A 27,891-nucleotide genomic window follows, 5' to 3' on the forward strand; every position below is an offset into this window, starting at 1 on the left:
CCACTTAGACCTCACAACAACCTTGTGGGGTGGGTAAGTCTGGATTTTTGCTATGGGTAAAGAAAACAAAAATGGAGAAGGGCGTGACTTACGCAAGTCACAAAGTATATTGTATCTGTAGTTGGTATCATGCCTGATAATTAGATATGGCCACTCAAGGTTTTAGTGTGCTGAAGGATGCTATTAAGGGATCTGGGCATCTCTTTATTTGTTAAGTAAAACCCTCATTGGGTTTAAGAACACTAAAATTTGAATCAAATCAAGATTAAGAAGTCAACCTACTGTCAATCAACTAACTTACCTGTTGTTCCTACTGAGAAAATATAGGACAAAAAAAAATGTTCTTAACATTAAATATATTCTTAAACATGGCCAAAAGGAATGATTGGCAGAGATCTTCTTAGTTGGGTTTTTTATTGAAGAAACTCAGTGAGATTGGTGGAGGTGAGAAAATGTTCTGGAGCATCCATGGAAGTGGGAAGAATGAAACTCAATAAGGAAGCAAATGGAAGAGTCTGTCTGATGACTGGGTCATCAAGGTCTGTCACCCTGTCCCCATGCAGAGCAGTTCAGAGTTGTTGCCCATGTACTATAGACATGGGATAGCTCCTTGAATATAGTATGAAGGCAGGCTTTGCAACACTTGGGAATGCAGCTGTTTCCTTGATTCTGAATGCCAATTCTTCCATCACTTGCTCTGGGGAAAACAGAATGAATTTAGTCTGAGGTTCTGAGAGGACAAAATCTCTCTAAATAAATCTTTATGAAGTTTACTACTAGGATAACAAACTATACTGGTTACAGGTAGGTAGCCATGTTGGTCTGCCGTAGTCGAAACAAAATAAAAATTTTCCCCTTCCAGTAGCACCTTAGAGACCAACTAAGCTTGCTATTGGTATGAGCTTTCATGTGCATGCACACTTGGTATCTGAAGAAGTGTGCATGCACACAAAAGCTCATACCAATAACAAACTGAGTTGGTCTCTGAGGTGCTACTGGAAGGGAAAAAAAGTTAAACTATACTAGATATGTACTTAGGTAAATCCAGTGCCTTTTCCCCTAAAAAAAATGTTTAGGGATACTCTCATTTTGACTCAAGAAAATCACCATTTTATAGTTCAAATCGGGAAAAATAAATACAGTAAATGGACAAAAGTACAAAGATTCACAAAATGTTTAGGGGTACCCCTGCATACCCCCAGAAAAAAGCACAGGGTAAATCACTTTGATATGAAATCTATGCTATCTGTTGATTGCACTGTGGAGCAGACTGGCTTGCAAAGGTTTCACAATTTCAAGAGGCTGAACATTGCCGGTTGAAACATGCCAATGATCTTTGAACTTTACACAGCATTATTTTCTCATAGTAATTTTTTTCTGCAAAGTCTATTGACAGTTCACAATTGTTCTCAGAGAAATTCTGTTTAAGAAAATAATTAAAAATTATTTGTAAAAATAAAAGTAAGCCACATTCCTAAATTCTCTGGGGCAATAGGAACACATATTTAATACTATGACAACCTAGGGGCTCTAAAAACACACATACAAAAAACACAAGGCTTGGATGAGGTGGATCAATTTGATATCTGAAAGTCAATAAAATGGCAAATTTTCAGTTATCAATGCACAGAAATTTCTAATATTGTCTGCAGAGAGAGGGATATTCTCTGGGAGGTACATGGCACTGCCACAATTATTTCCAAAGTGGTCATCATTACTGTATGTGGAAAGAGGAGCCCCCTCCATAAGTTCCTAAATTCTTGTATGTTGGACAGAGTTCTTGGGTTCTCTGACTCTGTGAATTTGGTCCTGGAAGCATCTGAAATGATGTTTGACTGAGGCTTACTCCTAAGTAAAGAGACAAGTGATTGTAGACTTGGTGCTTATAGCTTTGGATCAAGCTATAACAAAAAGCCAATGTGGAATTTCTTGTTCTGTATTATGGCAGAGCTAGGACAACATGGAGTTTCAAAGCCACTTCTCTCCTGGTGACACTAATACAGGAGCCACATTTGCTGGGTAGTACTAATGGATGAAATGGAGCGAAGCCAAGAGATTTTCACATGCCCAAGCCATCTAATGAGTTCATGGCAAGAACTTCCTGATTGGACAGTCTCTTCGCCACCACACTGCAACAAGTTTAAGTTCTCCTCATAATTCCCATTCCTCTCCTGTGCCTGCATGCCCTTACGATAGGTAAAGGTAAAGGTAAAGGATCCCTGACAGTTAAGTCCAGTTGCGGACGACTCTGGGGTTGCAGTGCTCATCTCGCTTTACTGGCTGAGGGAGCCGGTATTTGTCCGCAGACAGCTTCCGGGTCATGTGGCCAGCATGACTAAGTCACTTCTGGTGAACCAGAGCAGTGCACGGAAACGCCATTTACCTTCCAGCCAGAGCGGTACCTATTTTTCTACTTGCACTGACATACTTTCAAACTGCTAGGTTGACAGGAGCTGGAACTGAGCAATGGGAGCTCACCCTATCGTGGGGATTCAAACCACTGACCTGATCAGCAAGCCCAAGAGGCTCAGTGGTTTAGACCACAGCACCACCTGTATCCCTTACTCTAAATTCCCATTATTTGAGCAACTGTGAGTTTAGAAACATGCATATACTGGGTGTGCATCTGGTTCCTTCCTTAGACTGCAAGACACCATAAAATTGCTACAGGTTTTTTCTGCAGTGTTTGGTTGTTGTAATAGCCCTCATCTCCCTCATTACAGCCATGTGACCTTGGCTTCTTCTTCTTACCTTTGTCACGCTTTCTTCCTAAAGCTTTCTGGCAACCTGAACACCTTTATATCTGGGAAGAGAGTTGTAGTGAGAGGGTGGTGTTACACATCTGAAGGCCCATGTGCATCAAAATGACATCAACTGGGGTGTGTGTGTCAAAGCAAGAATCCTGACACAAGGGCAGAAGGGGTAGGACAGAAACTGACCGAGCGCTGAGAGGACCAGTTCACATTTTACACAATTGTTAACTTCTTTTCCCCCCCTTCAGTTTTATGGCTACAATAAATGGGATGATGAAGAGTTATTATTACAAACTTTTCTGGTGTCCAGTTGCAATCTATATATAGTAAGAGCAGAACAAACCTTAGGGCAGGGTCCGATATTTTTTATACCAATTTCAGATTTCGTTTTCCTAAAAAAAGGAGAGAGAATAGATTGGTGTGAACACACATACAGCCCTAATAACTTCGCTGGTGGAAAGACCTTCATAGTAAGGTCACAGAACATTTCACAGATTAGATGTGATGCTAAAAAGAATTCAGAATATATATAATCTGCTGCAAAGGCTGAGAAAGAGTTTGTTTTCTGTCTCAGTACAAACATTGCCATTATATCTGTTGCTGATGGTTCTCTCAGCTCCTTTTTAAGCACTGCGCAGAAACATCTTTTACAAATCAGGATACCTTAAGAAGCACCACACATTTTCCTTCACCTGGAAAATGCAACAGTTCTGATGAAGTTAGCCCACTTTATTGTAATCCCCACAATTCTGTTGAAAGTAAAAATGGAATGGTACCACTATGAATGTGTGTGCAGAGTTAAAAGGATCCTTCGCTGCTGGTCACTTCAGTGCATGAGAACCCCTGGTGGGAATATGCACTTCAGTTTAATTAATGAAAAAGTTGTATGCCTTTCAATATTATTATGGGCAAGGTAGGCTTGGTTTACTCACAGGATTCTGTCACAGAGCATGCACTCACTGCCGTATGTCTCGCCATCTGTTCCACACACCTCCTGGCTTCTCCTCTTGCAAAGGACTTTCCCTCTCGTTTGGGGGTATTGACTGCAGTCAGCCTAATGAAAAGGCAGCAAAAATACTAGAATGGATGCTTGGAGAAGACAACTATACTCAGTTATTACCTCCTGGTCACCATAGCTGATTAACCTTATATTTTGATAAAGTTTGGAAGAGACAATGATAAACTGATATTTGGCAGATCTGGAACCCTAAGGTGGCATCAGACAAAGTCATACTCAGAACAGACCCAGTTAGTCTTGACTAACTTAACTCCATTGATTTCAATGGGCTTACTCTGAGAATCACTTAGTCAGATACCATTCCTTTGGTACAGCGATCTACTCCCACTAAAAAAAAACCTGGCAGTGATTTACCCATTGTATTGACCAAAGTTGTTGGCTCGACCAGGGATGCCCTGTGATCGACCAGTAGATCGCGATCAACCTGTTGGACATCCCTGCTTTAGTAGTTCCATTTGACTCAACAGATAATTTAATGCTAGCCCCACCCTCAAACTATTCAGAGTCTCACCTTCCCATGACCAGCTTGACATTCACCTTCATTCTTTAGCGCAAGGGTATCTTCAGCTTTCCTAGAAATAGTAGAATAAATGTTATATGGTGCTCCCCTATCACTCCCCTAAAGTGAGTAAACCCTATGGTCAAATTATGGTAGACTGTGTACAGAACAGATATAAGACAACATATAGACATAAGGTAAAAAATGGTCATGATTAGGGAGAGGAATCACATGATGGCTCAGCCAAGGCATTCCAAAGCAGGGCAATACACTGTTGGTTTAGGTTATATTTGAGTTGAAGATGGAACCCTTAACAACGGCCCAGCCTGGCTGACTGCATGGACTTTTTAAATGTCCACCAACATGCACCTCACAATGGTTGTGTGAACCTATACAGAATCTATACACAACAGCTTCGGACACCCTTTGGGAACCTGATTACTGATATATATGCTTTTTATGATGAGATCCTGATCAATTAACGCAGAACACGAGGCAGTCGCTCTTCATACATGCTGTCACAGTTTGGCCTCACTGTTTCTTGAAGACAGGTCTTTCAAGGTGTGTTAGGATTATGAGGAACTCTCTCTCTTTCTTTCACACACACCCTCATTCACTCATCCCATTATGAATGAAATGCTATCTTAATTCTTGGCTAGGTGATCATTAAACATGGCTAGAGTTTCCAATGAATGATGACAAAGATGCATCCATATAAGCATTGCCATTATCCTGAACTAGCTGTCATTCCTTTAATTGGGATCTTGTTGATCTCTGTGTATGTCACTGGAAAATCACTGGGTAGCTTGCTATGAAGTAAACACAATTACAATCCCACAATGAAGTCAGAGTGCATTTGCAATGTCCCCAAAGCAGCTGCTAATACTCACACAATTGCGGAACACAGGAAACATTTATTGCTATATGTTTTCTCATCAGTGCCACAAACAGGAGACCACAGAGCATTGCACGAAGTCCCTTCCTTCTTTATATCGGCTAGAATTTGATCACAGTCCAGCTGGAAGAAGAAAACAGATATAAGTAAATTAAATAACGTAATATAAGGTAACTTACTTAATCATAAATGTTTTAGGACTGACAGAATACATATAGGGAGGCTTTTAAATGTTTAATTATGTCTTTATATATGTTGGAAGCTGCTCAGAGTGGCTGGGGTAACCTAGTCAGATGGGCGGAGTAACAACAACAACAACAACAACAACAACAACAACAACAACAACAACTTGTTCCATCGGCCCACAGCTCTTATAGTGAGGTGTTTCATGGCCAAATTTCTTCTCAATAGCTTTTTGGGCCTCTTTGATAGCCTTTGCTTGGATCATCCCTCCACACCATCACACCAAAGGGATGGGTATGACAAACAATACAGTGGTGCCCCGCTAGACGAATGCCTCGCTAGATGAAAAACTCGCTAGACGAAAGGCATTCGCTAGCGGAAGGCTGCCCTGCAAGACGAAAATGTCAATGGGGCTGCCTCGCAAGACGATTTTTTTTGGGGGGGGGGCGCGAAAACCTCCGTGCTCCATTGCCGCTTCGCTAGACGAAAAATTCGCTCTACGAAGACACTCGTAGAATGAATTATTTTCATCTAGCGGGGCACCACTGTACAGAAGGAAACTGAATGTAAGTCCTGCACTGTACAAACAGCAAAAAAGAAAAGAAAAAGCTGGAACTGATCTGATGTGTAGTGCCAGCTAGCTAAGACCTGCTCAATAAAAGGACATGTGCAAGGCATTCTAGAACATCTGAAGGCAACCCTGTTTAGGGACATTTTTAATGTTTGATGTTTTATCGTTTTTAAATATTCTGTTGGGAGCTGCCCAGAATGGCTGGGGAAACCCAGCCAGATGGGTGGGGTATTATTATTATTATTATTATTATTATTATTATTATTATTATTATTATTATTAACAGGTTCCCTGCACAAGGCAGGAGAATCAACCCATGTACCTGCCACCTCATCCAAGAGCAGCCTGTGCATTCCTGAGTCAGTTTGTCAGCATGAGGGAATCAGTTCTGTTATAAGAGATCACCCTTCCTGTTGATCTGCTACATCATAATAATAAAAACAATACCTGGGTTGATCACTGTGAGTATAAACATATATGAGCACACCGCATGAAAGGCTCATCCATCTGTTCTTTTCATTTACACAACCATATATTTAGGAACAGCCGCAGGAACCCTTCCTTGTAACAAGGGATTTATTAAACAGTAGCTGATGTAACTGTTTTGTTTGTTTCCAGTCACTAGAGGGCAATGTCTCATTCCAACAAATTAACATACATTACTTTCCTGATATTCATGGAGGTGTGCTTATATGTGCAGGCCCGAAGGTACGTGAGTAATTATGAGCAGACAAGCAGAGAAAACCTGAGTTTTGTCTTTCTACATATACTGTACAAGAAAGAAACTCATATAGCTATTTGCATATTAGCATGATGCACGGAGAAATATACATTAATGTGTAGCCTTTCTACAAAGAATTCAACAACAACAACATCCTTATCTTTATTACCTGCCCTTCACGTGAAGGTCCTGAGGTAGGCTGCAGAAAAATAAAGTACAGCATTAAAGACAACTTAAAACAAATTTTGGTGGGTTCTAATATTAATATATATATGAATTGAAACATTAGAAGTGTGCTGTATAAATATGCAAATACTGTATATACAAACACTGAAGTTCACATATCAACAACAACAACAACAACAACAACAGCATCCTCATCTTTATTACCTGTCCTTCACCTGAAGGTCCTGGGGTGGGCTGCAGAAAAATAAAGTACAGCATTAAAAACAATTTTAAACAAATTTTAGTGGGTTCTAATATATATACATTTGAAAATATAAGTTTTCAAAGACAAGGGTTTAGATGTGTATCTGCAACATTTACTGAAAAATATATAGTGAAGAAGAGAGAAACACCTCTGTGGGGAGGGGATTCCACAACTTATGGGCTGTACAGAGAATGCCCTCTCCCAGACCACCACCACCACCCCAAATTTCTGAAGTAAGTGGAGCTCTTTGCTTGTGTAGAGCCCCTACACCTAAGAAGGGTGATGGAAAGGAGGCAGTATTTCGGATATTTGGGGCCAAAGTCATTTAGAGCTTTAAACATTAGCATGAGCACCTTGAATCAGGCCTAGAAATGAACTGGTAACCATTGTTGCCGTTTTAAAACAGGAGTTATATGAGTTCTAAATGGAATGCAGTCAAAAATCTGGCAACTGCATTTTGGACCAATTGAAGTGAGCAAGCCATCTTCAAGGTCAGCTCCACGTGGAATTTACCAGAGCATGGAGTACCACAGCCAGGTTGTGGGCAATGCATTAAATGCAGAACCACTCCTCACAGCATATTTTGTACTTGGGCACATAGATGAGTTTTATTTAGCAGCAGTACAAGCATGGGACACCATATCCTTCTGTCCCTACTGTAGTGCCCACATAGCCACTACTGCTTTGTGACAAGGATTTATTCTGTTGTTGTGTAGTAGTGGTTAGAAGATTGGACTAGGACCAAGGAGGCCAGGGATCAAATCCCCCCTCAGCTTTGAAGCTCGTTGGATGACTTTGGCCAGTCATAATCTCTTATGGGGACGACAGAGGATTAGATGGTTGGACAGTGTTCTCGAAGCTACTAACATGAGTTTGGCCAAACTGCGAGAGGCAGTGAAGGATAGGCGTGCCTGGCGCGCTCTGGTCCATGGGGTCACGAAGAGTCGGACACGACTGAACGACTGAACAACAACAAAATCTCTTATCCTAAGATTCTTCATGGGGTTGTTGTGCAGCTACATTGAGAAGGGGCAGAACCATATACACTGCCTTGAGCTCCTCAGAGAAAATGTGGTATATAAATCTAGTAAGTAATGTATCCAATAATACTGTATGAGGAGGTGATTTTTTACCTTCTTGTCCCCAACAGCAATTTTCTTCTGCCTATTGCGGAAGGGCCCTTTCCTACAATTTTCATTGTAGTATGATGACTGTCCTGCCCTGGAAGAAAAGTGACAAAAATATAAGTGTCAGTAGCCGTCACAACATCCGGTGGCAACAAATCCAACAACTTAATTACTAGGTGTCGCAGGAAGAAGCAAAGCGCTTCCTTTTGTTTGTGTAGAACTGACAGCCGATCAATGTAACTGAAAGATCTACTGTTCTGAGAGACGGAAAATAATTTCTTTTATCCTTTTCTGAACTAAAAAGCCTCAATTTCTTTTGAAGGCTTTGTTGACATGTTTTACTCTTTATCATTTTACTTACTCTTTCTATACCATTTCCATACCATTTCTATTATGCAATATCCATTCTGACAGTATAACCAGACTATAGCTGTTACTATAGCTATACGGGAGGCAGTGAAAGATAGGCATGCCTGGCGTGCTTTGGTCCATGGGGTCACAAAGAATTGGACACGACTGAACAACAACAAGCTGTTACTCCCAGAGCTGTCAACCTTCCTTTTTTTTTGCATTGGGAAACGGCCATAGCTGTCAACTTTCCCTTTTTTTGCAATGGGAAACGGCGCTGGAATAAGGGAATTTCCCGCAAAAAAGGGAAAGTTGACAGCTATGGAATACATCATTAAGCACAATGAATGTTGCAGAGCACAATAAAGTCTGCGGACTTGACTCGGCGGCAAAGGAAGAACACATCTATATGTATCGCTTTTGTGGATCCAGTCTACACCTGTTCAACCTCATTTTCCCCACCACAGCCTTCAAACACTCATTTAGAACTGAAAACCCTGGATCTCTTCTAAGAAAAGGCAGAGCTGAGCATTAGCAACGGACTGGTGATTCCACACTTCCGATAGTAAAGCCATTGTCCCTAAGAGAAACCAGCAAGTCATACCCAGGGTCACTGAATATTTGGTCAGACATTTGCAACCCAACTACCTCATTGTGGCAAAGCATTGATAAACTCCCACTTTGGCAGCATAATTGCTGTCACGCAGATCTTTGCATGTCAAGTATACTCACCCTCCGCAATTGGTATATGATCTGTAATCCCCCGATGCAATCTTATATTCTGCAGGGCAAGGATTATTTACACCATTTTTTCCATATGGATTGCAGTTTTTCTGTCAATGGAGAAGAAGCAAGTTTGATAAGAGGGTGACTTCTTTTCTTGTCCACAAAATAGAGACCGTGGTTTGTGTGGAGGAGATCTACTCTTTTCCATCAAGAGAGTGGTGAACTTGGAGGTTTTCCCCATCAAAATCCGTGCACCCTTAAACTCATATAAATCAGAACAAAATAGGCTGGGTCAAAGGTCATGAGGAAGGACACAAGAAAAAGTTTCTGCAATATGCAGGCACAACACTTTCTAATGGAAAACAAAGGCTGAGATAGTGTACTAAAACTCAAGTCCAATAGAAAGAAATGTGTTACCATTTCTAACTACCTTATTCCCATCATTGGAATCATTTAAGTGGGTTAGATCCATTGCAAGTGTGAGAAGGACAGGTTTAGAAGGAATCTCCTAGCTTAGCTTCTCCCTCTTCCTCTCCTCCCCCCCCCCAACCTTCCATTCTCTCAGGCTGTCTTCTCTCCTAGCTGACAAGTCCCAACTGCCGGTGAAGCTGTGCTTTTCTCTCTCTCTCTCTCTCTCTCTCTCTCTCTCTCTCTCTCCCCCCCCCCCAATCCCTTTCTAGAATTGATTAAAGAGGAGGGTCCTCCAACTTGACAGGCAGCTCACAAGGCCTAGCTGTCAAGCCTGCCTGATCACTTTGTCACAGAACGCTATTGAGCTGGAATGCTCCTCACTTTTTGATAATGAACTATACACAGCGTGGAGGCAGTGGAGAATAAACTTTATGACAGTTGTTTCTAGTGTGATCACTATCGTGGGATAAGAAGAGTTTGGATTTGATATCCTGCTTTTCACTACCCGAAGGAGTCTCAAAGCGGCTAACATTCTCCTTTCCCTTCCTCCCCCACAACAAACACTCTGTGAGGTGAGTGAGGCTGAGAGACCTCAGAGAAGTGTGACTAGCCCAAGGTCACCCAGCAGCTGCATGTGGAGGAGCGGGGACGCGAACCCGGTTCCCCAGATAACGAGTCTACCGCTCTTAACCACTACACCACACTGGCTCTCCATTCTGGATAGCCAGAATGTGTGCATATTTTGGTTTTACACAGTCTTTTCTCTTTTCACAAACTCTTGTTGAGCCGCAGCTGGCACTTCTGGTAGTATTTTAAAGAAAGGCTCAGTAACAGAAATTGCCATAAGTGTTACAGTACCAAATAAAATGATGGGAACCGGAGAGCAAAACAATCAAACACAGTATTAATCCTAAGGCAGAGGTTAAGTCCACTTATTGCCTGTCCTGGGTGATGCAGACAAATCTGAGGAAAGATGCAGCAATGCTGAACCACGAGAAGTGTCTGGAACCACGAGAAGTGTCTGGAACAACCAATGTCCTCAGGAATGTGCTTTGTGGAAGGCAAAGGATCAAACCCTCGTCAGAGAAAGAGACAGACCTTTGAGTAGAGATGTTAGAAAATTCAGTTGGAAATGAAAAGAGATGTGTAAATTGCTGGTGTTCATTTACTCATCCGCATATGAACAGAAATCCACCCAGGAAATACTATCAGTATTCGCTGATGTTGTTGCTTTCAGTGCACAAATGATTAGGTTTCACCTCCATTTGCATTGTGTTTCCTTCATATCAAAATGAAGGGTGTGGAGTTACACAATGACCATGTAATATACGTAAATTACATAATTTTACCACAGTGGGCAGTGATACAAATACCGTAGTATTTGGTGACAGACAAAACTGCAGCGAGACAGAAGCAATGCTGCATGTGACCATACAGGGCAGAATAGGGAATGATGCCTTCTTACATTCCTACATCTGAGTGACAGGTGAGAATCAGAATGAGATGCAACACGATGCTTTGAAAGGGGGGGGGGAGGTCACTATGCTTGAATGGCTTGTAATTTGGGAGTAACAAAATAATGATGCATTCTTTAAAACAGGAAGAGGGTCAAGTTTTTGAGCCACCAGATTTTGTCCAACTAGAACCAGTTGGCTCAAGACGGAAAGAGGCACCGTGCGTGATTCTTTGGACCAGAGGAGGCACAGCATTTGAAACCACCTTGCTGGAACTGCATTGATTGGAACCTACATCATCAGAGATTTCAGCACTGCACCAGTGGCATAGCGTGGGTTGCCAGAGCTCAGGGCAGCATGGAGCATGGAGTGGGAGGCAGCGAAATGGATTGAGTACACATGCACATTCAACTGCCTAACACAGAGGTTTTCAACCTTTTTGGGTCCATGGCTCCCTTGACCAACTACATTCTTGCTGTGGCACCCTTGTGGGGCTCAGGAGCCCAGTTATGTCACTCCTTGCCTACACACCCAGCAGCCCGTCGCCACTTTTTGAACTCACTCCCTTGTAGAGTGTTCCCTCAGTCTCCTCTCCTCTCCCCTCTGCTTGGGAGTCCTCTAGGCAGCCAGGGTTGTCACCCCTGGTCTCTGAGCTGCCCACCCCGCCCCAAAGAGAGGTGCCTCCTCACACTGCCCCACAGGAATCTGGGACGCCCCCCCCCCCCCCGGGCCAGCCCAAGAAGCATCATTTGCCTGTGGAGCTTGTAGCCAGGGATGCTGCAACAAACAGCCACACAAGCCTTTGCAAGAGAGCATCACAGGAGGGAGGGGAGGAAAGAGGGACAGAGGCCAGTGTTGCCTGCAGCATCCCTGACCATCATTCAAGCCACCTCAGGGTGCCGTGGGACACTGGTTGAAAACCACTGGCCTAACAGCATCTGTGTCACCCGGAAGATCACAGCTGCAGAGATAAGAGTCATTCCATTCTCTGGAGAGGTCACTTCGTGGAGAAGCTGTTTTCAATGGAGCCCAGCGACGGAAGTGTGCAATTGTATTGAGGCAGCACTGGGTGCTGACATTTCGTGCCCCTAGGAATTTTGCCTCTGTGGCCCCTTCCAAGCAACGCCACTGCATTGCACCCCCACCCCACCCCGAAACTGTTGGCAATCCTCCCATACTGAAAGCAGCTAGCACAAGAAAAGAGTGTGGAGACTAGTGATACGTAATGCACCTAATGCAATGGACGAACAGTTTTCTTAATCAGTCCCTGCCTAGAAAAAGTGTTCAGTCAGTCTTCTGAGGTCCCTTGTACAGCAACATGCTGAGAAACCTTGCCACTGACATCATGCACACCGGGTAACCCCTCTGGCATCTCTGAATGCAGCATGAACATCTGCAGAAGGGGGGGTCTCTATATGTAAAGCTGAATACACAAAGCCCTCCCCTCCTCTGCAGATACCTGCATTATGTGTCCCTACTCAGTGCATGCAATGTCAGAGGTGGGCCTATGGAGTGTGGCCCCACTTCCATGTTTTTTTACACAGGAGTTTGAATGTCTGAACAGGACTAATGTAGCACACAGTACTGGCTCCCCTACCATGTGGAAGGGCTTCACAGCTATAATCTCTGGGCCACCATTCAAGCTTCACAACACAGGCCTAACCTTGTTTATTCACAAGTAAGCCTCAGTGAATTCAAAAATATTTTCTTACAAGTCTTAACATGTCGGAAAAACCTGTTGGCTGCAAAATAGAAAGTTTTATCCTGAAACAAAGGAGATTTTTATTTTATTTTTTACTGCAGAGCTAGGTTAATGAATGGTCTTCCCATTGAAAACCATGAGGAGAGATTGCATTTTTTTCTTTTCATTCTTAAACAGTTGCTGATGTTAGTCAAATCATGAAAGCCTTATATTAAAAATATGAAAACTGTTTATTTACAATTCAAGACACCTCTCTGGGGTGGCCACTTATGCACCACCCCAAAATATGACAAAGATATGCATAAAATTAGCATGTACTGATTTATATGTATGAACGCAAATTTAGACAGGCTGGCTAATGCAAATTCAAATGAAAACACATCTCACCATAGTGATGAAGGCTGTGAACAGGTGAGCTGCTGCTAACTGTTGGTGGTAACTTCAAGGTCTCTGCTGCTCTCCCTTAGGGTTCTTCATCCTTAAACCAGGCTTGGACCAGACAGCCCTTCAAACAGAGGACTCCTTCAAATAGAGGGCTATCCTCTGTTAGCACTTCAAATAGAGAGTTGTCCTCTTTAAAGCAAGATGCATGGCCACCCTAATCATATCTCTGGTTGGTCTATATGAACTGTTGATGGGTATGATTAGGGATACGTTTAACATGCATAAGCTCCCCACCCCATGGATGGGAATGGCTCATTCATGATTGGATGTGGGCCAGATCAGAGCCTGGTTAGGAAACCACTGGGAGTCTCATGAAACTACATCACCTCTTGTAAAGGAAGTATAATTAATTAGTAAACAAACAATGTGAAGACCACCAGCCTGACCCAACAATGGGAAGCCCAGCTAATACATTACCAAATTGTCCAGAAGCATTTCTTGCTGAACATCCCCAACAAAGGCCACTAGTTTTGTGACTAAAGCTGGACTAGGGCCCTCATATTTGGCACATTAGAACCTAAATGCCAACATGCCATGTGTGAAAGCAAGTTTTCATTGCTTATGTTGTTATCTCTGTAGGTTTCTAGCTTTTACCTCCGTTGACATTTTTTTTGTTCTAATAATGGCTTTCCTTAAAGGAAGTATAGTTTTGACTTGTTTGGCTATTTGATTTGTAAGTAATATTACTGAAAGCTGGGCTAGATCTAAGGCAGCACTCAGGGGAAGTGGGGGCTTAGGCAGTATCCTCCTCAGACCACTAACAAGTTGTTCAAACCACGGCGCTAACTCTGAGGCCCGACTGGATGCTCAGGACTAGATGGATGCTCAGAACTCAGCCTAGATCGTACACTATAAATTTGGAGCTTCCTTCATTCTCCATCTCATGGCATTCTTCTTTAACATCAGAGACCTCTTTGTGATTGAGCCATCTCCATGACATGTTGCAATCATGGATTTGCTATCTTCCTGGCTCTGATCCTATCAGGCAACTCCCACGCCACACAGGAGCTGTGGCTTGTGTTCAGAAATGATTTGCATGTTGCTTTCTACTATGTTATCCCAGGCTGTTAAAGCCTTTGGACCGAGCACAGCCTGGATGTTTTACGTTTATGTTTCTGATTTGCTATGAGAATGTGATCTCTCTACCCAATCATGCTTTCTAGGCTATGAACATTACAGCACAGTATCAGATACAGGATAAAGCATCCCTTTTCTTGAGTAGGAAAGTAGTGGTCAGGTAGCAGCTTGCCTGACATTTTTCCTCACCTCATTGCTGTTCCCTGGGTTGAAATTCCCTTGAACGATTCTGTTCCCATAGGTATCCACAGCACCGCCGCCGCCTCCGCCGCCTCCTCCTCTTCCTCCTCCAACGATCCTGCCTTCTCGGACTTCTTTTTTGCTAAGAGGCATGGAATGTAGAAGAACGTGAGTAACAGGAATTGGAAACTGGAGTCCTTGTGTTCAAACACTTGCTAGAACTTGTACATTCAGGAGAAGAATGAAAGAAGAAAAGAAAACCAAGATAGTCAAACAAAAATGAAAACATAAGGAGAGAACAAACCCACACCCATGTACAAAGAAGCGAGCAGGCTGCTTTGTTTTAGTATATCAGAAATGTGGAACCTTTAGCCTTCCAGATGTTGTTGAACTACAACTCCCATCAGCCCCAGCCAGCATGGTCAGGAATGATGGGAGTTGTACTTCAGCAACACCTGGAAGGACAAAAGTTTCTCCACACCTGGTATATAGCACCCTATCCCAACCTGGTACTCCCTAGATCCTGGGTGGAGGGACCTGTCACCCTCCATATGCTACTGCACTATGGTGCTCATCATCCCTGACCACTGGTTGTGCTGGCTGGCCAATTTTTTAATAATGCAAATTTAGTGAAGGTAGGAAGGACAAATACACATTCTTCAAATGTGCATCCTCCTCAAGAGGTTTTGGCTGGCTGGAAAGGCATCCTCAAACTGTTGTAATGCCCCTTGCTTGCCTGAATGGAAAACATTATATGTGGAAACATCTGACTTTGCATGGCAGTCACACCAGCTGTTGCACCCACCACTGGCATGTGGCCCCCAGAAGGCTGCCCGCTGGGGAATGTGGCCCTGGGGATAAAACCCTGGCCTAAGTAGCTAACATTACATAAACTATATACGTTAAACACAAGGCATTTCTTCTGATAACCTTTAGGTCACTTTGTTGAGTTCAATGACTGCCCATAAACTTTGGAGAGTACCGGTACATGCCAAAGTTTGCTATTCACGACAGCACATCATTTCATCTTTGAGTTAGAGCACTCACAATTTCTCTGAGCACATGATACACTTGTTGTTGTATGTGTAGCCAGTTGCATCCCGCACCGGAGCATTCTCACGGGTGCAAGTGAGTTCTCCGCTGGGTCCCATCTCTGATCGATATTCATCACATCCATCATTCCTCTGCAGAGAAAGAACATGATTTGCTTTGCTGGTCTGATTTTTTGGAAACTCTGGAGGATCGTCATTCACTGCGAATGCATCACGCAGACACTGATGGTGTCAGGGTGTGACAGGGTGAACCATGTCACCTATTACCTTGTGTCTGGCTGAGGTGTTAGTCAGAGGAATCCTGAGTGCCTCTGTCTTAGAAACATTTGTTGGGTGTTGCCCTCTATGGCCGGCCTAATTATCATTCTTTAGCAGGGATATTCAAAGCATGCAATTGATCTGGATGATAAAAGTGATCTCCCCCACTTTTCCCAACAATGTGCTTAAAATACTGTCAACACCTTACCAGATCACAGGCAGACAACTGCACTAGAACAATTCAGAGAATACTCAGGTCCCTGCATCAACTGCTGTGGAGCATGATGAAAACTTTTAAAAAGTTGCAACATGCTTTCAATCAATAGTGAATAAAGCCAACAAAGGTGGCTGGAATGCTGGCAAGAAAGGGCCTGCCCTTGATTCCTCAGTACTATTTCATGAACTGGTGTTGCTTAGACATCTCACCAGTGGGAAACTTTTCATATAGATTCTCTTTAGCATTAATGAAGGCAAAAGAATGATGTGAACATGTGCACTGACAACCCATATCCTCTCCTAGCTGGGTCCACATGATGGAACAAGGGTAAAGTGAGTGAATGAAACATACATACATACATACATACATACATACATACATACATACATCTATGAGGATGAAATGACTTTGTCGATTCAAAACAAGGCATGTCACAAACTTTTCAGGTTGAAAGGAAGGTAAGTATAAGTTTTGGGTTGTTGTTGTTTTTTTTAAAAAAAAGTTTCTGCAATAACCAACTTTTATCTGGAAGGTTCTTTACTATTTTGTTTGCTTGTTCAATTAGATGGGTAGAGGACCTTCATTAAAGTCTCCTTGAACTATTTCTTCTTTATGAGTCATTGGAATGTAGATTCTAAGTATGCAATTGATCTGGACACAGATGATCTGAAAAGTTCTCTCTCTCACTTTCCCCAACATGCTTAATTACAGTATGGGCATAATTCACATTCCATTATAGTCAATATAAAACTTCATCATGATCATCATCATTTATACCTGACTCGAGGCAGCTTACAGATAAAAAATAATCTCTAAAATGGACATTGTCCTCAAATGTGATACAGTAATTTAAACATTATGCATATTAAGATAACCTCTTTATGGACTAAATCTGTTATCCAGGGATGAACATTATCAATTAATGTAGATATGGATTTGGCTAGGCCTGAAATATAACCTTGAAGTCTACTGCTTTCAAGCTTTTTAATGAAATCATTAAAAGCTAATCCAATGACTGAAATGCTGAACACAATTTTAAAAAACGGCACTACAGGCAAATGTAGTTTCTATGATTTGGGCAGAGATAATGCAGGTCAATATAAGATAATGCAGGTCAATATTCTGTGCATGATGCGGTACTCTACCACACACATGACTTTTTGCGTACGGAACAAGAGGCTAAACTGTGCGTGTATGTGCAGGATGCAACAAAACCTTGGATCAACAGAGTTGGAACCTGTTTGGAGTGAAACTGATTCTTCTAATTCTTAATCACCATGGGCAAGAAATGCAGAATGTAAATGGTCAGATAAAAGTTTGGATAAAGCTTTGTTTCACCTCATTTTTTCCATTTTGTGGCTGGTCCTTTCCAACAGAATTCATTGTACCTCCATTTTTGCTGCAAGAAACAATGGATAAAGTTTTACTTTGTTGCAGACAGAGAGGCCCAATTTAATTAAAAAGCAAATATATTATGGCATACTCACAACTTCTGTAGACACATCATGCATTTATTGCTATGCTGCTTGCCAGAAGCATCGCGAACTGGATTATTCTCTCTGGTACAGGAAAATGACCCATCTCTGAAATAAGGCCAATATTCACTGCAGTCGTCATCCTACAGTGGAAGAAGAAGATCAATTTTCCTCCTTGAAGTCTCACTGAAGATAAAGTTCATCATGAGTCATCTACAGGGTGCCCATATCTAGCATTTAAGGTCCCTTTTAAAAATCATGTGATCAGCAGAATGTTCAATCACTTTTGACTGAACCAAACCCAATGGAATAAGTCTTTTATAAGGAATGAAGCGCACTGGAAGTAATCTTCACTGGAAGTAATTAAGAGAATGAGCACAAACCAGCAAGTTTCCAGGGGTGTAGCTGTGTTCATCTGTTGCAGCAAATACAGCAGTTTTGTAGCACCTTAAAGACTAACAAATTTGTGATAAGAGCTTTTTGCAGACTACATTCTTTTATCATATGCATCTGATGAAGTGGACTACAGTCCATGAAAGCTTGTGTTTGTCATAAACGTGTTAGTCTTTAAAGGTGCCATAAAACCAACCAAATGGTAGCATTGGTTTCAGTGGGGAATTGCCCACCCAGAATTCTTTCCCATGTAAATAAATCAATACAGCAAATGTGCTTAATAGCCAATACATTATGTCTAGCACTTGAGATTCTGTTTTCTTTGTAGATGTGTGGTGTCTATTTTGGACTTTATATTAAGCAAGATCTTAAAAATATGTTAGACACAAAAACCTAGTAGACACACTAACAACAGAACTGCTTGCCGTGTTGCCAGCTTGTGTTCGTCTATTCCTCTGCTCATGGGTGGGAACAAACTCAATGGGAAAAGCAGCAGAGTTTGTGCTTTACCCTTCTCCCACCCTTTCTCCCAGCAGTTTCTCTCTCTGAACACTTCCCTCTCAGCTGGAATGCTAGACACAACCTTACAAAGTCTAACCTGCACAAGTGTAAGTCACACACACAATCTAGCATTATGATTTTGAATTAAGCCAAGCAATTTGAGCAAGAAACAAAGATATCATTTAGGAATGAAAAGCCTGTCAATGAAAAGATTTGCTGCCTATAGAAAGAGGTGTGCAAGAAATGGATTGGCCAAGATAAACAAGGTGCAATTAAGGCTTGCTTATGCCTGGTCCCACACCTTGCCCTAGCTGGAGCGCTCTTAGGTGTTATTACCCCATTAAACAGTAATTGAGTGCCAACAACGTGCTTGGAATGTTCCAAACAGGGAAGGCAGCCCAGGACCCGCCCTGGAGAGTTTACTATTTCAGTCTCGGAAACACAAGAAGGAAAAGATACAAACTCATCATGGCACACTAACTTGGGCCTGTCAGAAACCAAAACACATAGTAGCCTACTAGTAACGGTTCAATTGTGGTTTTCAATGAGACCCTACAGTGGGTGAACTTGGATAATTTTAGACCCTGGACTCAATGGTCTCATGAAGACCTTCTTTAGATAAGTAATGAGCATTACTTCTTTTAACGTGTTTTTTTTTGGGGGGGGGGCGGGCAATGTTCTATCGGTTCTATCTGCCCTTCCGGAGCCAAACCGGAAACTAGAATTACTATTAATACTCACAGGCAGGAGCAGGTTTGGAGAATCAGAGTGGTACAATGGTTAGAGCAGGGCTGGTGAGCCTGTGACCTTCTAGATATTGTTGGACTCAATTTCCCACCAGTCCTAGCCATCATGGCTAAATGATCATGGGAGTTGTAGTCCAGCAACTTCTGGAGGGCCCCATCCCTAGGTTCCTCACCCTTTGGTTAAGCTAGGACCAGGGATGCTTGGGTTGAAATTCCTGGTGAGTGATTAACTTTACTGGATGATTTCGACCCATCACAATCTCTTAGGTCAACCTACCAGGTTGTTGTGAGGATAAAACAGAAGGAGAATGGAAACTGCTACTGTTGTAATGAAGCATATTTGTACATATAAGAAGCAGCCAGAGGGTGTATGATGAAAATCAGCTCTTCCTGAATCATATTTCTAGTGAACCAGCAATATGCTGTGGAGGAGGACACCACCCCGAATTTCCATGAAATGTAGCAGGTCTCCACTTGTGCAATTTCTGTTCCAGAAGTGTTTTCACTATAATTACATATAGTATCAACATTGTAACTCTAATCTAATTTAGTAAAATAAGATTGGGCTACAATCCAAGTGACAATGAAGACTGATATCCTCCAGCACAAAAGCAAAAACCAACTGCTGAGCCACTGGGTCAAATGCAGGGCTTAAACACACAATATCACCGTATTTCAGCTATACCATTTTTCATGCCTCACATGCAATCCTGCACATGTCTACTCAGAAATTCCTCTCACCTTGTTGGTGGGTGTTATTTGTATCCCCATACAGCTCGCTGCCAGTGCTGGGCCACCTAAGACCCCCAGATTGACAGAATACAGTCTCCCCCTTTTTGCCATGGGGAAATCCATTTTTACCCACTCACAATAACCGGCCAATCGCGGATAGACTTTAGGAGGTGGCAGCAGAGTCAGGTGGAAACTTTGTGCTGGTTTCCACTTGGGTCCTCTCCTTCAGGATAAAAAGGGGCGTGCCTTCTCCCTTGGCACTACAGTCACCCTTTTGGTCTCCCACCCTCATTTCTGTTTTTATTTTTTTCCTCTTGTTTATTCCTTTGTTAATGACTTTGCTATGTAATTTTTTGGTTGCTGTATTTTTGGGGGCCAGGAAGAAATTTTATCTCTAGAAAAATTGGCTGTTCTTGCGGTTTTTGCCACCCTCACAGCAATCATCACCACTTGAGGGGTTAAGGCATTAGGTCAGATTCATAGTAATTACTCGTAAGGGGAGTGTATTGCTTTAACTTCCCTTTCCAGGAATTGGGGTATCCCATTAAAGGGATCCTAGGGGAGGTGTTTCTGTCCATAAATCCAGATGGGGGCTGAGGACCATAGCACTCCCCAAGGCAATTTCCACGGGCTGCTTCTTTTTGATGGAAACCATAGGGCAATCTTTTCCTGGAATAGATGCCCTAGGAAGCAGGAAGCAGACAGGCTGACCAAGTGGGAAATCACCCAGAGCCTGAGACAAATCACCTACACCTGTAATAAATAAAGTTGTGGCCTTTTTTTCTTATTTGGATATATGAATGTAGCTCTGTGTATCTTTATACATGGTGTGAGACACCAGGCGGCGGGCTTGCTGTGCCTGAGCATGAAAATATGATCCATTAGCCTCAATGGGACTTGGAAGTTTGCACAGGATCGCACTGTTAGCAAGAATTGCAGGTTGTAGCCAACAATGTTGCTCAGGTGTTGGTAAAGCCACATAAGAAGAGGAGTAATTTTCAGTTATTCTCCATCTCCTTCAAACTCCTGAAATACCGTAATCCAAAATTGTTTTCCTCCTTGTAACACTAATGGAACGCTATTAGATGCCATTGGATAGCTTTAAAATTTCTCCTCACCTTTGCTGAAGAAGGATTTTTGGGCCAATCCTTACCAGCAATAGCTCTCCTTCTCCTATTAATGAAGATAATAAACAAAAACAGAGAAGAGATTATGAATGGAAAATGTAAATGGCGCAACACTTTAGTGTAGGGTGATATAAAGTTCAATACAAATTCCGCAATCTTTTTTCACACAAGAGGTTCTTTTCTTGGAATGCAAGAGAACTGCTCACATAAAAGAGAACAGAAGAAATCAAGACTTAAAGTAGGTAAGGAATGTTATTTGCTTAGAATCTCTATATCTAAGGACTTTTCTCTAGATTCAGGTAGGTAGCCCTGTTGGTCTGACGAAGTAAAAAAAAAATGTCCAGTAGCACCTTAGAGACCAACTAAGTTTGTTGTTGGTATAACTTTTGTGTGCATGCACACGGAAACTTATACCAAGAACAAACTTAGTTGGTTTCTAAGGTGCTGCTGGACTTTTCTCTATTTTATTTAAACAATAGAGAAACTATTGACTTTTCTCTATTGTATTTAAACAGGATCTGATAACAAGTGCCTTCAATAATTTATAGCCCCAATTCATAGAAATCCCATTAAAATCAATCAGACTTACTCATGTAACTACGGTAATTTGTTTTACTCATTTCAATGGATAGAAACCATTGTTGCACCAGTGGATTTCCTCTCACATACCAGGACTTGATTTTCCTCTCCTTCTGTCTGCAGTTCCCCCATGCACTTCCAAATTCTGCCCCAGAGTATTTCTCAGTCCACCCCAAGCAGATTTTGTGGGTGCACAGGAGGCGAGGAAGTCCCATTGCACAAGATGAAGTCTGCTCTACTTATACACGGGGAGCATTGGATACAGCTTGATGGGACTGAAGTGTTGCCAGCTTTCTCTGAATTATTGCTTAGATGGCCATTTACACAAACCACTGATATGAAAAGGATCTTTCAGAGCCCATTTGTATTGCTGAGAATCATATTCATGGAGACTGATTAAACCACTCATCCCCGAGCACCTTCCAAATCTGAAATGAATCTTAGGGAATGAGCACAGGTCTCATCTTAATATTGATGCAGACTCCTGCTCACTAAATCTGAATAGCTTCTCCTTCATGGAAGGAATCTTGCATGCATTGAAAGCCCTGTGTGATTTCTAATTTGTGCTAGATCTTAACTGCTGCCTTGATGGCCTTGATTTTTGGATCCACTTTTGGTGTTGATCTTGATGGTTTAGGGGAACAGCAGGGCACAAAACTGACCTCTCTGTTCTGGGGGTTATAAGTTGCAGTGTTTGCCTCAGCCAAGGGGTTTCTGCCATAGAGATGGAACTAGGAAATTGTCTGCAGGAGGAGAAGACATAGGGGAAACAGCCAATATAATAGCTCTTATCATGGCATTAGCATCTCTGAAACGAGTGGTTGTTTCTAATACTCACAAGACTTCCCGGCACATGACACACTTGTTCATATGTCTCCTGCCATCAGGACCGAAAACAGGGTCTATGTCTCTGTTGCAGTATAAATTCCCATCCTCTAAAAATGGTTGGAATTCACGGCACATGCCCTCCTAAAGGGATAAAGGAACGTTTAATGAGGCCTGCTTGCCTTCTGCTTCTGCAATCCTTAAATTGCTTCAGTTCTCCAGTATAATCCTGTTTATATGGAATGGAAGTGAGTAATATGAAGGTGGGAATGCAACCCTCTTCTAGTTTTCGCTTTCGCTTGTTCTGTCACTGAGTTTCAATGTTTATTTCATTCGAATGGAAAATCCCACTCAAATTTCGACATTTCTGGAGGGGAGTGATAACAAAAATGGAGCTCAGATGATAGTCAAACTCTGGACACAATCCACCAAGAGGTTCAGCTCTGCAACCCCATTAAAATGGGTGAAGGTGAACTTGCAGAGAGATGGAGCCCTCTACCTGGGCATTTCAATATGATGGTCATAGGTAGCTGAGACAGGGATTCTGTAAGCCTTGTGTTTAATGCTAGTGTAAGACTAGAAGCTACATTAGATCAAGCTGGACCATTGGTCCACCTAGCTCAGTACTGTTTACACCAGAACTAGCCAAAGTGATACCCTCCAAATGTGGTTAGACTCCAACTCCCTTCATTCCCAGCCCACATGGCCAATGGTCAAAGATCATTGGAGATGGAGGGCATCACACTGGTTATCCTTCACCAGCAGTCAAGGTTGTGGTGGAGTGGGGAGACAGCGAGCAGTGGGGTGTAGCAGTGGTGGGGCTGGTGCACTGCAAGCACACCAACAGGAGCAATCTGGTGCTATGTCAGTGCATTTACACCACACTGACTTCACCACCACCACATTCTTCCCTTCACAGTTTGCTGCTGCAACTCAGCTGAATAGAGATCAAGTGGATGGCATAGCCCCACCACACTGTCTACTGCTGCTCGTTGTTTACAATGACTGGCAACAGCTCTCCAGGGTTTCAGTCTTTCTCAACCATACCTGAATATGCCAGGAAGGAACCTGGGACCTTCTGCATGCAAAGCGTATGCCCTTCTACTAAGCCATATGCTCCTTAAAAAACCATGTGCCACCATGTTGAATATTTCTACCACTATTCCATGTTGGTTAGAGCAGGGAGGCCCCATAGAGCATTGATTCCCCCTCCAACCTACTAATATTGGGCAGAGACTGGGGAGTAGCACTAAGAATCCACCAGGATTGCTTAATGCAGAGAATCCCAGAAGGATCTCTGTTGATGAGAAAGCATGATCAAATGACTGGGCAATGGGGAAGATGGGTTGCCAGGAGGCAGTGTTAACCAGGCTATTATGTAGTTTCCAGGTGCATTTTTGCCTTCTTTTTTTTTGGGGGGGGGGAATCCTGTCCTAGGCTGCAGGCCTTTTGGAAAATTGGGCAACAGAGATGTTGGCTGAACTGCAACAGTTAAACTCCAGCAATGTTATTCATTTCACAAATGACGTGTGAAAATTCATTACCAAATGCAAGTGAATTCTCAGCACCTTTAACAAACTACAGTTCCCAGAATTCTTGGTGGGGTGTTTTAAATGTATGTTGTGTACACAGCCTGGTTTAGGAAAAATAAGAGAAAAGTCTGAACTAACCTGGTATCTCATTTGACTGGCAACATCTGCAACAAAAATACACAGATTGTAAATTCTTGCATTGTTATTGTACAAATTCAAGTTTTAAAAAGACGACTGCTCAATCAAAGAGGTGGTTACAGTTACGTGACCCAACAAACCCTCCACCCTCACAAATGCAAGCAAACCCCACTACAGAAGACAACCACAGACAACCAACTACACCTTGCCCCCAATCCCTCTCACTACAAAAGAAATGTAACAAGCGAATAGAAAGAGAACCTACCCAGTTGATGCTGACACAAAACCCCACACGTGCACTATAAAAAAGAATATAAATTTCACCACACCACCCCTCCTCTCCCCCACTCTCTTTCCCCAACCTTATACTCTACTCAACACTAACATCTCACAACAAATGTAACTGATCTATAGAAAATACTTTACAACCTGAACAAGAGACAATGCACATACTTTTGATAGTAATTTTTATTAGTTTTCAGTTACAACAATCCAATAATAGCCTCTTTATAACAATGCCAAATTATAATACAATTAATAATACCAATCATTGAGGTGCCGTATGCTAGAATTAATGGTTTGGTGGTTTTCTTCGTTCCAGCGTTTCAAATGCATGTACTTTTGTAAACCAAGAAAATCTTTAATAAAAATTACTTTTTAAAAAGGAGATGGTTTCAGTTAATCTGAATTTCCCTGATCCATATAGCCTTCTGCTTTCTTGCATATGGTTAGTGGTCCTTGATAGAGATCTGCATAGCCATCCCCACCAGATGTACCAGTGGACTTCAAAGGGGGGGGGGGGTCAGATGAGCCTTATAATGCAAACTCAGGCCAGCTGCTTGCACAGAACACACTTGCTGGGTTAATGTGAAAATTATTTACACTGAATTACCCTGTAATCCTAAGCATTAGAAATAAACCTTACTGAAACCAGAGGGACTTATTTCTTAAGAAACATGGCTTGGGCTTGGGCTTCCAGTCCTGCTTTCTATAATTTTGAGGCCCATGCTTGCCTGAGTTACCGGTACTTGTCGCCGCTTGTAGTGACACTTTGTGCACAACATGATCATATAGATCTCTCCTCTCTCTGCAAGTGATGATGATGGTGCACCTATGGAAACACAGTCCTGAGCATGGCTTTTAATGGGAGCTGTGTTAAATGTAAGCGCTTTTATTTAATGAGATTGTACATCGGGCTGCTTGCCAACTAAACTAATTATATAATACTACTAACTGCAAATTCCTTGATTCATACCACCCAGATATTTCTGTGTGGTTTCCAGAATGTTGTGACTGGGCTATAGGAAGTTCTTAGCAAGGATTAGTTAATGTAACATTTGTCAGGAACACCTTACAACCCAAATCCAAGCCTGAAATACCTGTCCTTAACTAAACTGATTTAGATATTTAGAACAGCATGTCATACAGCCTCTTTTTTGTTTCTTTTTCTTCCTTTCTCTCCTTTTACATTTCTTTTTAATGGAACTTATACTGTATTATTCTAGTATTTCATATAAATCAGCCTAGTCAATATGTGGGGTGTTTGGGGAGGGGTATTGCATCTGATGGGGGACATGCTCCTTCTGGGATAGTTAGTCCTCCCTTGGTCCCCACCCTGCACTTAGCTCTCAACTGTGGTTCCTAGAAGCTGTCAGCATGTGACAGAAGCCACACCCCAGGAACGGCTTTGACTGGCTGGCTAAACCAGGTGAGGGTAGCTGCTGAGTCTCAAACCATAAGTGAATTAGAGTCTTCCCCTGCATGAAAAGACAGACTCCCGTGGATTGAGTGGACAAGACCAATAGTGTGTCCAATGGTCAAGAAGGTGGTTTCTGCATGTGATGTAGAGGGAAGTGAGGGGCAGATGGGGCTTGTCAACCTGGGAAAGTAGTCTATCTAGGAGAAGAAAACTCTGATCCTAAACCTCTGTTGCCTTGTGGGATATCTTCAGGAGAAGAAAAGGCTAAGGCATAAACCCTACACAAATCCAAAGCAGAGTCCATAAGACAGTTGTACGCCTCCTTCTGGCAATTCCTGCAGCTGGTGCCAAACATATTGCTCTGCTTTCCTTTCAACCACATCAGCGAGACCAAAAGGGGGGACTTGTCATCTGGGCAGCCCAGGACCTCTATACACACTGCCCAGGTTTGCACCCTGTATGTTCACTTCGGTGCTGCTAATGAAGCAGTTGACTTCAGCCCCAAAGGTGCACTCCATTGTCTTTCAAGACAGACAGATACCAACAACAACAAGTCAATACAAAGCAGTCAATTATTGGGGGAGCTCTCTATATGAGGGGTGGGGAACTTGTGGCCTTCCTGCCAGTGTGGCTAATAATAAGGGATGGTGAGAGTTGAAGTCTACCCACATCTGGAGGGCTAGAGGTTCCTCATCCCTGCCCTAACTAAACCACAGACCTGAAGATTACCATCTCTCTTTAACACCCCACCTCAGTAAACAATCTTTGGTGCCACTACTTGTTTCCACTTTGGTCTGTGGATCAGAGGTGACCTATGCTGGTTCAGTTGATTATGTCAAGTCATCTTCCTTCTGAAGTCACTTTGTGATGGGCACATCTTGCCACTTACCACAATTTTGGGACCACCTGGGAAGCTGTAGCGGTTAAGATTGCAATGGTTGCACAGAAAAAATTGCTGCCCCCACCCCTCCACACCACAAGTCTGCTAGATAAGGAGACTCCACAGGCCACAAACAACAGACACCCCCTGATGCCAATGAGAACTGAAAGCAAATCAAGATGTACTGAAAACTAGCACAGAATGTCCAATCTGCATGTCACTGGAGGTGACAGGTCCTTCAGACTGGATCACTATCAATCTACCCGACCAGTCCAGTTGTTACATCCTGCCACTTATAGCCACTGCTTCTGCAATTCCTTTGGCAAATCAACCAGCTGATAATAACTTGCCCAAGAGGCACTGATAGGCATTGGGATAAACAACTCAAAGAGCAAGGAAAAAAATTACAGACACATTAAGTTCAACTACTTGCAGATGACAGGATTCTCTAGATTTTATGACAATGAATCCAGAATTATATTTATATATACCTAAAATAACAGCCATTCTGAACCCTGATTGGTTGGTCCATATTTGCGTGCTCTCTCTCTGCAAAATCACCCTATCTTTATCTTCATTCCTGTTTAATGTCATCTCTGTTGAATGAGTTGAAGAATTCCAAGTCTGCCCTATGCATGGATACAAACACTCAACCACGTTTTGACAGAAGAATGCCATTTCATCAGACAGTCCATTTGAATTGTCCACCCAAAAGGCAAAATAGATGAAAATAGATATTGCTTTCACCAAAACAAGGAAGCTCTCTACCTTCTTCACTTGCAAACCTTCAAGGTATTTGACAACAACAAAGGTATGCCCACCACCAGTTCCATAAATCATCTTTTAAACATTGATATTATCTTGAATGAAATAAGAGTACTTAGTATTTCCTAGTCCTTGGCTTTCCTCAGTTTTCTCTTCAAATAAGCTACTTCTCTTGTTAGGTAATGTCTTAGTTATCATTATTTTTAAAGGACTACGTGGTGCCCATTCCTTAGGCAAAGATGACACCCCCTGCCACAGACATTGGTTATAACAATGTAGCTTACCTTCAAAGTGGCTGAAAACTGCCAGGGCCACAAAGACCCCTGCTACCTTCATGGTAAGGATAATGGTGGTAAACGTGTTTTGATTCTCTTAGCTCATTGCTCACAAGAAGCCACACAGATGAAGCTCTGATTGCATATGTTCATATAGG

General features: G+C 42.4%; 1 protein-coding gene across 3 annotated transcripts; it reads right to left on the minus strand.

Annotated features, from left to right (window-relative positions):
* Nucleotides 1-397: 397 nt before the first annotated feature.
* On the minus strand, nucleotides 398-27,891 carry LOC117041515 (serine protease inhibitor Kazal-type 5-like). 3 transcript variants are annotated; one of them, XM_033140391.1, is made up of 19 exons: nucleotides 27,743-27,890; nucleotides 24,115-24,140; nucleotides 22,458-22,588; nucleotides 22,282-22,362; nucleotides 21,032-21,086; nucleotides 17,554-17,684; nucleotides 17,405-17,465; nucleotides 15,587-15,723; nucleotides 14,549-14,681; nucleotides 9,278-9,378; nucleotides 8,204-8,291; nucleotides 7,031-7,060; nucleotides 6,810-6,839; nucleotides 5,161-5,288; nucleotides 4,283-4,343; nucleotides 3,686-3,807; nucleotides 3,097-3,145; nucleotides 2,752-2,803; nucleotides 398-697 (listed from the first exon to the last, which is right to left on the minus strand). In XM_033140391.1, exons 1-18 carry the CDS (start codon nucleotides 27,792-27,794, stop codon nucleotides 2,798-2,800), a joined length of 1,422 nt encoding a protein of 473 aa, XP_032996282.1. In that variant the 5' UTR covers nucleotides 27,795-27,890; the 3' UTR covers nucleotides 398-697; nucleotides 2,752-2,797. The 3 variants fall into 3 exon arrangements, with proteins under 3 accessions (XP_032996282.1, XP_032996281.1, XP_032996283.1); XM_033140390.1 differs by lacking the exon at nucleotides 2,752-2,803 and having other exon boundaries at nucleotides 27,743-27,891; XM_033140392.1 differs by lacking the exons at nucleotides 2,752-2,803; nucleotides 22,282-22,362.

Source organism: Lacerta agilis, chromosome 2 (genome assembly GCF_009819535.1).
Source record: "Lacerta agilis isolate rLacAgi1 chromosome 2, rLacAgi1.pri, whole genome shotgun sequence".
NCBI lineage: Eukaryota > Metazoa > Chordata > Lepidosauria > Squamata > Lacertidae > Lacerta > Lacerta agilis.